The sequence below is a fragment of the Sinohyriopsis cumingii genome, chromosome 6, assembly GCF_028554795.1.
Source record: "Sinohyriopsis cumingii isolate HCF-2022 chromosome 6, ASM2855479v2, whole genome shotgun sequence".
In the NCBI taxonomy this organism is placed as follows: Eukaryota; Metazoa; Mollusca; class Bivalvia; order Unionida; family Unionidae; genus Sinohyriopsis; species Sinohyriopsis cumingii.
In genome coordinates this window covers 28,719,859-28,736,250 of record NC_142966.1, presented here as the reverse complement: position 1 = coordinate 28,736,250, position 16,392 = coordinate 28,719,859, and the positions used below count along the sequence as shown (strand labels likewise).

Below are 16,392 nucleotides of genomic sequence, written 5' to 3'. Positions count from 1 at the left end.
GTATTTGAGGGAAACATGACGCTCATAACTGATTATAGCAGACAAAAACAATTATCTCAGGGTGTTTTTCAAAAGATATTTTTATCTTTACCCACTGAAACAAATGGTATTAGATTGGGTACAACTGTCTATTTAACTCTTCCATCCAACTTCAATTTATGTCATCATGGAAGTCATTATCATCAAAATCATTACCACCATCATTGCCATTTTTAGTAGTAGTAGCAGTAGTAATAGTATCAGTAGTATGTCTCGTTCACATACTGTAAGGACGTACCCATTTGGAGCCTCATAACGCGGGTGTATTTACTGTGTAGTCAGCTATTCATTATGCTCGATACACGGTACGGTTGAGCAACCCTTGTAAATCTACCCTTCGCTTATTATACTCGAAGCCTCTCTTAAAATGGCTAACACTAGTCGTCTTTCAGTGTTCGTTTCTTCATTGCTAGATTCTATGGGATTCAGTCGACATATGATAGACTTTAGAATAAATAATACAAGGTGTTGGGATGTAATAACTGCATTGCAAGATCCGGATAATGGCTGTATCATAACAGGAGGAAAAGCTGACGGAACATCTCAGTTTGGAGAGGGGGATATTGATACCATGCTTGTGAATAAATTAATAACCGTCAGCAGCCGACATGTTAACTCTCCAACCCCTCAACATACAATGTTATATACAGACGACAGGGACGTCCATCCCGGTTACACATGGCTGCGAGTCGGCCATCACGGTGATATGGATGATATTATGAAGCCATCCCTGGTTTTGATGGTGAGGGCAAATTCAGGACTAAACTTCTACTTGTCAAGCTATGTATTTAATGAGACTGGGCAGATATATCTCAGGCAGTTAACTCCGTCATCTCTGCAGTTGCAGCAAATATCAGGACCATCACAGCCGGTGCTATTCAAAGATATACAGACAGATGTTGTAGCTGCATTTACCCACCCAGACTGGCCCGTTCAAGCGTTGCAGTGGTTAGACAGATGTCGGTCGCATGGATGGCCACCCAAATCAATATTGACAGCTATTGAACACTGTGGATGTCATGTCGTACCCAAGGGGTTCAAGGGTAGCCCCTCAGAGAACATGGAATGGTGTTTCTCATTCGCTATACACGAAAGGTCAATTTTACAATTATTCAACCTGACTCAGAAACACGTATATATTTTACTTAAAATGATAGCGAAAGATCTGAAAGAAAAATTTCCTGATTTGAAAAATTTAGTGACGTCTTACACAATGAAAACTGTGGCCCTATGGCAGGTGGAACTTCATCACGACAGGGAGTGGGACCGAGCTCACCTGCTGGATCGGCTGATGGACGCTCTACACTTTCTGAAATCGTGTGTAGAGAGTCAGAATCTGCCAGCTTACTTCATTACGGAAAACAATCTATTTGACGGGAAAATAAATGCTGGTACATCATCGCGTTTATCCCATGTACTGAATGATTTGCTGTCTCAGGGAGGTGGTTGTGTTCTTACGATTTCCTCCATACATGAGCAGCTACAGACCCCGGATGTGTACTGTGGTTGGACAGAGATGGGCAACCTCATAAACCATTGTTGTCAGGATTATCTGTTTATGGATCTATCTGAGAGACACATACTCCATTCTCTAACACTAATAGACTCTCCAGATATGTTAAGATACCGGTCATTAACAAAAGGTGTCTCAAAGATAATGAATGCTACACTTGCATATATTAACATAGCCAAGGTTAGAAAGTCGGGAATTTCAAACATAAGGAAATATGAATTGTATCGACCTTTGCTGCATATTGCTTATACATGCACTGATACAGATAGGATTTCGGGGAGAGTTAAATTTGCCGGTGTGCTCTATGTACTTGGAAAAACAAATGAAGCAATTAAAACATTGTATTCTATAAAACGACAACCTCTGTTTGATGTACGTAGGAAGTGTCATTATCGAAATATTATTCGTAATGATCACTGTGCGGAAAAGACAAACTCGGATTATATGGAGTCTGTTATCACACGATTTGGCAGAGACAACTATGTTCAAAAATGTTTATCACTAGATGTGAGGTATACCAAGGAGGAAATAGATATTGTTCCAGATGCTATCAAATACGAATTCTTCCATGTACCAGAAACTATCTTGAGCAGTGTGGGGGCTTTCGTTGACCCTGATTTTTTGACGTACTACCTGCTGTACAAATGCCACTCAGAACTGGGGAATGAAGCGAATGCTAAAGCTGCGTTCATTAGTCTGAATAGGATCACCACCCAAGAATGGTTTGACCCATATGTGGAATACCGCGAGGTGGCCCTAAATGTTCTTGGACTATGCTATATGGAGAGGGAGAACTACATCAAAGCCTACGACTGTTTCTGCCGAGCCATGAGTCTACGTTCTTGGCTGTTGGAGGAGACTTGGTCAACATCTACGCCATGGCACCTAGCAGTACTGGTGTTCCAATTAATCACTAGGTGAACATTATTAGAAGACACCTACGCTGCTCTCAATCTATCTATCTATCTATCTATCTATCTATCTATCTATCTATCTATCTATCTATCTATCTATCGATCTATCTATGTGTGCATCAGGTGACACTGGGAGACACCTGATCATATGCACTTGAAACATTTAATAAGTGCCCATCCAGCTGCATTATTCTCAGTTTCAAATTGTCTGGATAAATTCATTCGAACAGTTTCGGCTATTTTTCATGCTCAGGTGTAATCAGCATTTTCTATAATGTTTGATGAAAGCTTACATGCAATTGAAACTGACACGAACACGATGATAATATGTGAGAAGGGATGAGGATGTTTTTGTGTGCTTAATGTATAATAATTTTATTTCCTTGATTAATATGTTTTCTCTGTTTAACATGGTCCATGTAGTTGCAGTAGGTGGACACCAATTTCCAGGTCGATTACTCCTTATGGATACTACAAATCTGATACGAGCATATGTAGGAAAACTAGTTAGCTCTAAAGACATTCAAACCTGTGTGTAGAAACGGTACTTTATTGTTTAACTAGTTGCTGCCCCCAACCCACAAACACACACTCCCTCTTTCTTTGTTTCTCCACAATCTTTGATCTTCACAATAGGACTGATCTCTAACAAGATAATGTTACCTTTTAATGTGGAAACGTGGGTTAAGAAAAAGATCACCGAAAGAACAAAACAATACAGGCTGGAAGCAATGAAAGGAAAGAAAAAAAACGAGACACACATAAATAAAACGAACAGATGCAACTACATAACTTGTGTTGGGTTATATCAAATATTAGAAGTTCTAATCCTTAATGAAATTTTCAACCAGCAGATTTTACGAAAAGGATTTCAAATAGTAAACCACTTGTTAAATTGTTTTTAACAAAATACAATACGAAGCAGCAGACATATTAGCAGGTACATATGACGTTACGGAAAGTGTAACATGTATCTATTGTGATTTCGAGCGCTTCAGATTTCAGAGAATTATCGACTTCATTTTTACTGATTAAATTTTAGCTCAATGGATTTATGTATTGCAAGGTTCAACACAATTTATGAAAACAAAAATTGTATATTCATGTCTGATTCAAATGTGTAAAAGATAAGTTCCAGCAGAGAACTCAACAATGCAGAATGAAAGAACTGAAGGAAAGAAAAAGAGAAACGCATAATGTAGAACGAGGTGATGAAGCTACGTCTACTTTTGTTAGAATAATTCAACAATGGAAGCTCTACTCCTTAACGGAATTTTCAAACAACAAATATATATTTTCCCAAAAGAATCTAAAGTGGTAAATTTACGTCTAAATCGTTTATAAAAAGACAAATCCACTCTGTGGACATTTAAACTGGTACATAAGTCATTATGTAACGTTTAGCATGCATCTGATATGATTTCCATCGCTACAGATTTCAGAGAGATTATCTGTTCCAACATGAACGCTGGCATGACGGTTCTGTTTCGATGATTTTGTATTGTTGGGCTACAACTGTAATAGCTGTAGAGGTAGCAACAGCAGTTAAGAAGTAACCGATGTAGTAGTAATAATAGTACCGGTGGTACGATTCAACTGACACTAAGGACTATTATAAAAGTGGATGTAGCAGTCGTAAGTAAGGGAAATAACAATAATCGCAGCCACATCAGTAGTAGTAGCAGTAATAATACTGTCAGGTTTTGTTATAGCTATTGTATCAGTAGAATAAATAGCAGCAGTGGTAGTAGCAGTAGCAGTTGCAATATTTGCAATATAACTTTAGTATTATCAGCAGCAGTATTAGCAGTCTGAATACTAGTTGTACTAGTAGATAGGATATATTAAAGTAGTAGCAACAATATTAGTAATCTGAACATTAGTCGTACTATTAGATAGGATACATTAAAGTAGTAGCAACAGTATTAGTTGTCTGATCACTAGTCGTATTATTATATAGATTATATTAAAGTAGTAGCAACAGTAATAGTAGTCTAAACACTAGTCGTACTATTAGACAGGATATATTAAAATAGTAGCAACAGTATTAGTACTATGGTTTTTGCTTTTGGATTTTACGGTTCAGCAGGACAAATAAGATGTTTATGTGCCCTTCCCTGGGACACACCTCGACTTAGGCTGTCCCGATATTAGGATGGGGACGAGTACCCTTTTGTTATTGTTTCCAGCATGACGTCCACTGAACCCCTAGGCTATCAGTCAACTCGAACCACATGACAAATGCATCGGGTCCATTCTAGATCCAGGAAGTACTCGTAAATAGGAGCGCGACAGTATTCGTATTAGTAATCTTTGTAGCTGTGATAGTAAAATTAATAGCTGCAGTAGTCATTGTAGATGAATATGGGATCTCATCAGACGTATTAGTAGTAGTTTAAGTAGTAGTAGTAGTAAAGTTTGGTCTTATGAGATCGTGCTTCTTATCGAAATTACCCGGTAAAAACAAAGAAAAATAAAAATAAAAAACATGACAGGAGCAACAAGAACGTAAGGCAATACTTTTTCACCATGTCATTACGTAAAGTAGACGAATACAAAATTGAATCTGCCCGTATCAAACAAGTTTCTGGCTGATACAAATTTTGTGATTAATTATACATCCAAATGACACAAAATAATGAATATATTTGGAAACGAATACACAAGCTATATAGTAAGCCATATTCAACTGAATACAAGAGACGTTATTTGGCAAAATGATTGCATGTATTTTGGGGTTAGGTCTGTCGATTTAAATTAACATTAGCTTAAGAAGACATAACAATTGAAGGCACAACAATTATATGCTGTGTTCAAACTTGTATAGCTGTAGACTTTCTAGGCGTGTAATGCAATATCCGTTTTGGTTCCAGATTATATTTCAAGAAATAAGACTTTCCTTTCTTTACTTGGCCCTAGCCTTTCCACACTCAATGGCTATAGCCCACCTCTGATACATTCAACCAAAAGAAACAATGTAAGCCTTAGATGAAATATATACTGTCAGAATGCCCCTATTTATTAGTGACCATACCAACCGTAACAATGATAATGAAAATAGTAATCAAACAACTCCACATTGACTTTCCATAATACATCCGTGTATTGTGCTTACTTGGGAAATCGACATAAAAATATTTATTAGTGAGAATGTTTGCAATATTTATTAGTTGAAACTTCTTAAGCATTACCAATTAAATCAATTTGTCCAAGAAAACTATTTATTTCATTTGCAGAGCTTCAATTCGTTTTAATGTAATCATCATGAATGTAATTACCCTGTTAGATCCAAATCTGGAGAGTGCCAATCAACGGTCGAGGAGTCCAATTAAATAATGACGGTATTTTAAAATTGCACAAGCGTTGATTTCTTACATTGTTAGAATCATTAAAATGTAGATCTACTATATATAAGACGTATGCAAATCCTAACTGCAGAAGGGTTGGAGGCCACGCTCAAGCATTCTTTCAAATAGCTTTATCACAGCGATAAAATAAATGTTCTTACATGCAGTAGGTACAAATACGAGCATCGAATTATTTATTGTCCATTAGGAGTACAAGGGTCGGTAGCTACATCGCTACATCTCTATTGCCAAGGAATATGGCGCTAAAAACTTTCTATGATTCACATTTGTAACAATAATAGAAGAAACCCTGATACTAGTAACATCATAAAAATTATTCGTGTAGTGATGAATGTATATGCATTTTCCGTGTGGAAAAGTAAGTCCTATAAAATATCTTCCTCCACGAACGAATTTGATGGTGCACTTTAAAGCGGGACTAGCAGATCTTGAAGTTTTTGCATTTTAGGAGCTTTATAAGAGGTCTCTTTCGAAAGAGAGCTTGGGTACATCGGATTTATGTTTCTCTTCTTCATTTTACCTTGCACAGATGTATAATGTTCTATCTAATCGTGCCCACTATGGTTATTGTTTCTTTGTCTGCTTATGTTCTAGCCATTACGATGGCATTGATACTTATATCTGGTTTTATTGCTTTTTAACCTGGACAATACATAGTTTGCTGCATGGGAATAAATCAACCAAAACAACTTTGTGTTTTTCGCTGCATTGCGTTTGTTAAACGTGTTTCATACAATTAGTGGCGTTTTCGATAATTGTCAAACTCAAAATTCGATTGCTAGACGTGATGAGTTTCGTGAAACATTTTGGAAGATATTATTTCTGCAGATATATTAAACTCGATCCAGAAATATTTCAAACAGACGTCAATGAAGGATACTTCAAATGATCTCAACCTTTAGCATGGCATTGTTATTTCAAGTCCTCAAGAACGATGCCAGTAAGTCTGTATCGAAGTGAGCTCGGACGTGACAACGCTATAAATGTCACCTTGTTAGTGATAGATGTTGTTCTAATTTTCAAGAATTCTTTTTTGTGTGTAGTTGTGAAAATAATCAAAAAGGGCTATATAAGGAATTTCCTTCCTGGCTGATCTTGACTCTCTCTGTCTCGTGGAAGAGATAGATAGTGTTGGATCAGGATCACTCATGCTAAACATAACTCTGATTAACGTCTGTCACAACATATCTCAGCGTATGAGAGGACACCGAACGTCGTCGCTCCTTCTCGCTTTTGGTTTCTCACTAGAATTATGTGATGATTAAATAATGATTAAAAAATGTGATTCTGTCTCTCACCCCCACCACCTCACTCACACCTCCACGTGCATACATACGTACATATATATATATATATATATATATATATATATATATATATATATATATATATATATATATATATAGTGTTACAGTGTGTTCTTGAAAGATACACCTACAGTGAGACTTCTATCCACATATATAGAGATAAAAAGTAAAGATATTTGTTACGGCGTCCCCGTTAACGTACAAGATACGCTGCTGTCTAAAAGGTCAAAAGGTCAAATAAAATGAACCTCCAAGAAAGGTTAAAACAGAGACAAGCAGATACAAGCTATCATTGTCATGAAACGGGCATTGGTCTGCAGAGAAAGATAGGAGGAGCGTTATGGGGGAAGGTATAAAATACTACCTAGTGGAGAAACATAAAACTGAGGGAGAAAGAACAGAAAAACAATACATTTTAAACGGCTAGACAGTCAAAGAATGACTATTATAATTATTATAGATTTCGAACAGGCGTTCTAACTCGTTGCAAATGCTCTGTAACAGATGAACATTTTTTCTATTCTCTTCCTTCTTTTGACAATTCAAGGAAAGTGTATCTGAAATGAGTATTTGTGTATGGACTGGTACTGCGAAAATGGAGATCGAAGCGATGACACTTTCGTTGAACCTAACTGGATAATGATCCCTCGACCATGTTCAGACCCAACCAGTTTTCTAGCAAACGAATACTACTCAATCGTGTAAATCTAAGACGTTGTGTTTGTGCATTTGTTTCTAAAAATAAAAACTTTCCTTCGTGCCCCATTGTGATAATATATAAGTGTGCTTATGGTATAGTGTGTTTAAATACTCCAGTCCTTTATATTGTTCTAGCAGGTTGTGTTTATGACATTTGAAATCCACCCCACCCCCATTATGTATCTTACTAGTTTTGCTAGTATGTATTTGTAGGTTGTTGGTGACTCCATCGGCTTGTTACATAGTAAGTGAAAGGAATTGTAGTATAGATGGGTAAGTGTTGGATAGAAGTTAACTTGGTTTTGGATCTTAGATCACTGCATGATGGATAGTAGATGATTAGAATATGAGCAGACAATAAGTCGGTGTTGGTCACTCCACTGCATGTTGGATAGTAAGTTTATTGAGCTTCTTAGTAGATGAATGTGTGTTGGATAGTAGATTACTGTGTGTTAAATATCGGATCGCCGAGTATTGGATAGTACACATCTAGATGATGAATCGTAGATAACTAGACCATTGATAGGGGATCAACAGCAGTTAGTCACTCCCAGTGGTGCTGGATAAATAATTTGAGTTGTTATACAATTATCGAGGTATATATACACACGTTTATTTACACCATAGAGTTGTACAACTCTATGAACTCAAAAAGATTTTTTATACAAATTCAACACATAATTTATTTCCCTGGAATATGAATTGAAAATTATAAAAGTTACATTGTCGTCAATTAAGTTCCAAATAGTCCTATCCTAAATGTTTTATCACAAAAGTATAAATTACCCACTAAAGTGCAGTGGCATTCCAAATAAATTCCAATATTGAAATTTGTTGGTGTGCCTCTAGTCTTGAATATGTTAATGTGACAATGGCATGGATTGTGGCGATGTGTTAAGTCTTTTGATGTATCACAATAATATAATTTAGAATATCCTTGTCTGAATTCACTATAAATCCAAATTAATGGTTTAGCCCAAGCATAATATTGAGCACTTGGTAAGTCCAGTGAATATTAATTTGAATAAATGATTCCACCTACATTAAAAACTGAAGACAACTATAAAACTGATTCTGCTTCATATACTAAGATACTCTGATATTCCCTCCATTAATTTCATAACACCTTGATGAAATAAAACAACAACCAAGCTTTTACAACACCTACCAATTACTGTAAGTACAAACTTTTTATAATTTTTCAAACATATATATCATGGCGGATATAATATATACATTTTGTCCTGGAAAGATGATTGCCTGACTAACAGCCACTCGTGAAATTATTAAGTCGTCTGACTGGGAAAAAAACCTCAACCGTATTTTATGCCAGCTAGATAGCTATTTCGTTATTGTGTTTCATCCATCTTTCTTTCTTGAACTTAAATGTATTTTATAACATGGGATAGTCATTAGAATTAAATTTCATTTCATTGCAAAATTTGTTTAGCAACCAAGGGTGAAGTGTAAGTTCGTTTGATTAGATCTGTACAAAACTTGTGTACATTTAACATATCTTCAAAGTTTATTTTATTGACCATGTTTTCACGTGAAAATGCTCATAATTGTTTTAGTAAACAATTCCCACTTGAACTCGAATACGGATTATATGTAACCCAGATTTTATTCTAATGTGGACACTGTTTTCACAACCATCGCATGATGTATATCAATCTGCTACAACTTACAGACAGCAGTGCATATGAACACAGTTTGGAATAACTTTTTGAGTGACTTAGCCAACAAACGTGTCAGAAAGATAATTGTCAATAATAAATTTCGTGTTCCTTTTATTGCCAATTGTGATAGCTGGGCTATTGATGAGCCATTTCCTTATGCCATCCTAATATGGATAAAAGCTTGCATGAACAATACATTCCAAGTTAATCTTTAACAAATGTCAACGAATGGACTCTGTGGATCTTGGGGGATTTGCATTTGCGTTTATGTGAATTCTGAAATTGTGTTAATTGGTTACGATCTTTTATACAGTAACAAGAAAAAGTGAATACAAGAGGCTTTCTAAAACTTGACAAATACTTTTTTTCCCAAGAAAAAGAAGATAAAAATAAGAAATAGAACTTACGGCTTGCCTTAAAAATTATATTTTCTTGCAAATTTGATCAATTAATCTTTTTAAAAAAGGTATAATTTTCCTGGGTAGGATTTAAAAGAAAGGTTTTCACTTTTGATGACATTATTAAAAAGCTTGCTGATTTCACTACCAATTTCAAAATTAAAACATAATACTTGGGATTTTAAAACTTTCAAAGACTTGGGGAGTTTAAATTTTAAAAAAAAATGTTTTCAGAAATATTTTAGTCCAAATTCATATATCCCGGGCGAGCCCCCTATTTTTGTTACGTTTTAAGGCTCTTTTAAATAGTAATAAGAACCATGTGAGGTCAACAAGCTTTGCAAACTTTAACAAATAATGTATTTCCCTAAAAAAACAACAAGATAAAAGTGGAGAAAAAACTTACCGTTTTAAGAATTAAATCCACAAAATAATCCAAGAATAATACAAGAATTAAAAAAGTAGAAGTCCTAGTAATAAAATGTTCTAATGAATCTGAGTTCGAGTCCCGGTGAAATAAAAAATGGAAGACGATGACGTATGATGTAGTCAGTGCAGTACTGATGTGTGAACAGCTCTTTGTGAAGCATAGAAAAAAATATTCCAGTGATTGCATTCTGTAAATAGCGATACCTTTGTCTAATAATTCATTTATATCACAAGCATTTTCAGGAAAAAATAATCTCTTAGAATCCAAATATTTGGAAAAAATTAAAAATTAAAGTCAAATTGGTCACAAAAAGAAACACCTGAACGTCTCCAAGATTAAAGCAAGACTATAATTATTTCTCAATACATCAATATTAGTTCTGGCTACTGCACAAAGTAGATGCCGGATAAGGGTCAAACTTCCCATAAAACCAGTGTTTCAAAATAATTGCTACATGTTGTCTGTCACGTACTTCTAGTACGGCTTCGATTTCAGTTTATGAAACTACTCTAAGAAAGAATAAAAAAGTATTAAAAAGCGTTGTTTACGCCAATTCATTCATCAAGGTCAGAACCTAAGTCAGCATTAGATACAAAGTCTTGTTTACGAAAAGTGAACTGAATTTCTGTAAAATGAATTTCTTGAAAACGTCAAATCCAGAAAATAGAATTACATTGCGATAACATGTAATGGAATACTGAAACAAATTTAAAACTAACAAACAGACAATGAAATTAAGTTAAATATAAATTAAATCAAATATACATAACAGAAGTAAAGAGGTTAGTCATGCTCTTGAATCATTTTAACTCAATCGCCTCAAATAGTTTGAATGTGTTTCTTGTCGCAATGTAATATATATTTGACGTTGACGATGTTATTCAAAATCATACCAATAAATTTGAAAACATCTGCTGATTTTATGATGTCATGGTGGTTTTTTTTGTATGCCAATAATGTTGATATACATTTCGTCTCTCAGCCATGCACTCAAAGTTGTTTTATACATCCAAGATTGCAACGGACGATTATAAGACCTTAGCTATTTAATGATCAGTAGTTTACTTTAATCAAGTTGTGTATTTAAACGTTTAATTGCCATTCATTTTAATTGCAAAGTACCAATACTTGATTGCCATCACACAGTCATGTCCTTTTGAACTTGTATGCTTCGTTAACTAGTTAAATTGTATTCCCTTTTGTGCTGGAATAATATGCGTCCCACGGAATGCAACTACACTATTCCGGAGTTCGAACAGGATCACGACACATAATTTGTATGGGGTTATCCCATGATGACAAAATACGATTAATATAAGGATCTTCTACCTATGTTGACTAGCATGTTTAATAAAATTGTCTTGTACCTCTGTTGACTAGTGTGTTTAATAAAATTATTATGTACCTCTGTTGACTAGTGTGTTTAATAAAATTATTATGTACCTCTGTTGACTAGTGTATTTAATAAAAGTATCTTGTACCTCTGTTGACTAGTGTGTTTAATAAAAGTATCTTGTAACTCTGTTGACTAGTGTGTTTAATACAACTATCTTGTACCTCTGTTGACTAGTGTGTTTAATGCAATGTTTCACGCCACCAACTTCCTTGAAGATTTTTATACAGCTATCATTATATCCTGGTATAAAAAGATGACAAATATATCCCGAATATCAAACAAGGGATTAGTCTGCTACCCGTACTGACTGCATTTCTCACATCAATCTTAAACACAATTATTGAATTGGCGCTGACCAGGTTTCTTTTCGAACAACAATATAAAGTACTGTTCAAATATCGTCCGAAATGCAATGCCAATTTATTTGCCATTTGATAGGTTATATTAACATTATGGAATAAATGTCAAAGCTTTAAACAAGCATTACAATGCTAAATATGCGTTAAGGGTATATATACATATCAAGGGATGTGCTAGCACCCCGAATGCACGGACATATTTATTTTATTTTCCTTTTGGTAAACTGAAAGGTTGCATTATGTCCCTATTACTTTAATATTAATTTTTATTTCACATTCAAAGGCAATGTCCAATGACAGATGTGATCCGGATACTAATATTATGTTGAAACTGTTTGTATTGCAATTGATGTAGTTTTATTTTCTGAAGAAAAAAAAAACTGATTTAATTACAGCACTAATGTTTAATCGATTTGTCCTTATTGTTATGCATGGGTATTAAAGAAGAATTGAAACAGCACAAATGTTGTAGTTTTTAGGAAAAAGAAGACTACCTACGAAAGGACAAAAGGTATAACTTGGGAATCACAAATTAAAAGGGACATCGTAATATTAATATATAGGGCTGATATTCTGTTCACACCAATAAGGTAGTGGTTGAAAATGTCCAATATGTCAAATTGTAGACTTCTATGCATTTGTTTAATATGCAATAATAATGGTCGGAACCATTAAGCTGAAGTCAAAGATGTACTCGTTTCGTATGGTCTTGGAGAGGGTTTTGGTACAAGCAATGTGTAGGCGATGAACTGACATTTTTGAAACTGTTCAAGAAAAGATGTATTGATGCTCATATACAATCTGGAATTTAACACAAATAATGAACCGATTAACAGTCTGCAAACTATTTACGTCGGACTTTAGCCGAGAGCCATATCTATATATACTAGAACACTCATTCATTATACATAAGCTTATTTGGCTAGGTAAGAGACAGTATATTCCACACCACAGATAAGACTAAAGTCCATATAACATATACGAGTGTACTCCACACCACGTGTATGAGTTTACTACACACCACATATATGAGCATATTCTACACCACAGATACGAGTATACTACACACCAAAGATGCGACTAAAGTCCAGATCACATATAGGAGTATACTCAATACTACAGATCCCATTATAATCCTTACCACAAAAGACTGTTTCTTTGACAAAAGTGCCATTGAACGGAATGTCATTTTGTATGTGAGTATAGAGCTTTTGGCTGCATCGTAAAATATATTTACCTAAATGCAATTTTGTACACCCTACATAGGAAAATTGCTATCTGCTCTGCAAACTATAAACACGTGCAATTGGAACGCAATATATAAATATTCATATGCACTGAAGCATAGGAAGGTACTCCACGATATTCAAAATATCTAATATGACAAAGAATAATGCCATTACACAGTAATTGTTTATGTGTATTTATTTTGATTCTCTCTATTGTATTCATATCCATGCTATTATTTGTTTAACTTCTCTGCACGGTGAAGCAAATGTGAATTTCATTTTACCCCTTAAAACATAGCGAGGAACTCCAAGGATCTCGTACTGTAGAAACTGACGAACAAGAATAAAAAAATCATTATATATTTATGCAGAAAATCTTGTATCACTCTGACTTTATTTGGTCATGCGACATTCATTATGCAGTATGTGACACTGGGCTACATAACCTAAATAAAGACTACTAATTGGACAACAAAGATGAACATATCACCGTAACAGAGTGATGATCAATGATAGAGTCTCCATCCGATTATTCAGTCTTGCTTACGTCCTCATAGTTTTGGATATGACATATAATAGGACCTATTACTGTTATCTGGGATATAAAGAAGTCTGGCATATGTGATGGCAAAGCATCATATGAGGCAGTCTGGAGTGTGGGTGCAAGGAATTATATTATTAAAGTATGGATGGATGGAGTAGTGGATAGATGGCTATATAGGTATATTGATAGATTTATCAATGAACGTTAGGTCTTTCTATTGTATCCATTGTATTAAAAAAACGAAAAGGCATTTCTATCAAGAACTGTTTGCTGTTATATTAACTATTGTGAAATATTTTTTTAAGTATACTTTGCTGTAATGAATATGATCTTTGCTTCAGTATCCAAAAACAAACATGAAAATTTCTTTTAAAAATAGTGTACATCTCAAACCTTTCAATTTCCTTATTCCGCTGAAGAACTTGACCCCAGTTTTTAAATATTTTTAAACCTCTTCAGGACAATGAAGAAAAAAATCATAGGCATAAGAGACTAAGATGAAATTTCTTCAATGATAACGTTATAATCAGTTCATAAGTATACCGATAATATTTACTGGGACGAAAATGGACCTTTTTCATAGTTAACAAATTTCATTGGAAAACATTACTTGCATAAGATCGCTTTGTTTAGATGTTACTTTTCATTTCAAAATTCACTTGATGACGAGTTGATTTGATTAAAAGACTTATTTCTTACTTTACGGGATACACAGAAAATATAAGATGTACACCGTCCAGAAAGAAATCCATACCTCCTGAAGCAGTAATGTACGTGTCTAATTAATGTTTGTAATGATTTCTGCCCAGTTATCTACCAGGTAAAATGATGCATTATGATGTCTTAAATATTCAGTAGCGTACTTACAATCAAAGTCAGTTTCTATTATCAGTTCTATCACAGAGATTGTACAATTTATGAAAAAGTAGCCTCAATACAACATTTTATATCGCATGGATTAAAATCTTCAGTACAACATTTTATATCGCATGGAGAAAAGTAGACTCAATACAATATTTTATATCGCATGGATTAAAATCCTCAATACAACATTTGATATAGCATGGATTAATATCCTCAGTACATCATTTTATATAGCTTGGATTAAAATCCTCAAGTCTTATATAAAATACTACAAATATTGACGTTATTAATAATAATAATAATAATAATAATAATAATAATAATTATTATTATTATTATTATTATTATTATTATTAAGTATCCACTCAACACTTAACTAAGATATATAACTGTTTCAGTAAATATTAAAATGTAAATGAGCTAGGGGATTTATTCAAAGTCTGAGTAGGCGGAGATTGCAACAGTACTTTAAGAGCAACAATGCAATTGTTTGGGACGCTGAATAATGACAGATCCCTGCGAGTTGGTGCAACTATCTTTCGTGAAAGAGATTCGTTGATTATTATTAGTATTATTATTATAAGTAATAGTTGTAGTAGAAGCAATAGTAGTAGTAGTAGTAGTAGTAGTAGTAGTAGAATTAACCGCATATATCAGGTGACATATTGATTAGAGCATCCGCCTTGATGCGGGAGGTCGCGGGGTCGAGCCCGGCCGAGTCATACCAAGTATTTCGAAAAATGGTACTGTCGGCTGCCTCGCTAAGGGGTAAGTGTTAGGACTGGTGGGCCTGGGGTCAGGATAATGTGACTAGGTGGAACATCGTGCTACATGCGTGCGGCATGATGCCCCAGTGCTCAACATCACTATAAACTGTCGCACTGCAGACATCGTAGCTATTTGACCGATATGACTGAAAAATTGTTAAAGCTACGTCAAAAATCCAAATCATATTATTATTAGCATTACTGTAGCTACCAAAATAATAAGAGTCTCCCTCCTCATCTTTCTCCTCCTCCTCCTCATCATCATCGACTTCATTCTAATCCCTTCGTTCTCATCCTCCTCGTCGCCCTCCTTATCATTATGATTCAGCTCTTACCCCCCTCCTCATCCTCATCATTATTGTCACAGCAACGACATAAATCGTGAAACATACCCGAGTAAATTAGTGCGCGTACTTTGATCCAAGCAAATTCTTAAAGTAATTCAGTGTTAAAGCAAACATCAACCACGATAATTCGAGTGTGCAACAGTATTACTCAGCCTATGTACATATTTTATCATTTTGCACACCATTGATTTTCTTACTGCACAAACTTGTTCACGATAGCACCCAACACTGTTCATAACCTATCGTGTGCTGAAAAATGGCGTTAAACCCCATAACAACAGCACCCCACACTGTTCACTGTAGTGCAAGTCGATGTTCACCATAATGCACAGCCTTGTTCACAATATTGCAATATATTGTTCACTCTGTATTTATATTGGAGTGGAGTTTAAAGGTAGTGCACAAGCAGAGCACATTTACTGAGTTTCTTTTTGTCATAATTGTACAAGTCAGTCAAAGATTTTTTAGGGTTGGTAATCTGCCTACCAACTCAGGTAAATGTATTCATTAATAATATAAGCCGTTAAGGAATTGCGGCT

The 16,392-nt window shown here is 34.8% G+C and overlaps 1 protein-coding gene across 1 annotated transcript; it reads left to right on the top strand.

The window, feature by feature from the left end:
• Window positions 1-375: 375 nt before the first annotated feature.
• On the top strand, window positions 376-2,853 carry LOC149796558 (uncharacterized). The gene has a single exon (XM_089961256.1). The coding sequence runs from the start codon at window positions 407-409 to the stop codon at window positions 2,471-2,473; it is 2,067 nt and encodes a 688-aa protein (XP_089817382.1). The 5' UTR covers window positions 376-406; the 3' UTR covers window positions 2,474-2,853.
• The last annotated feature ends 13,539 nt before the right edge of the window (window positions 2,854-16,392 follow it).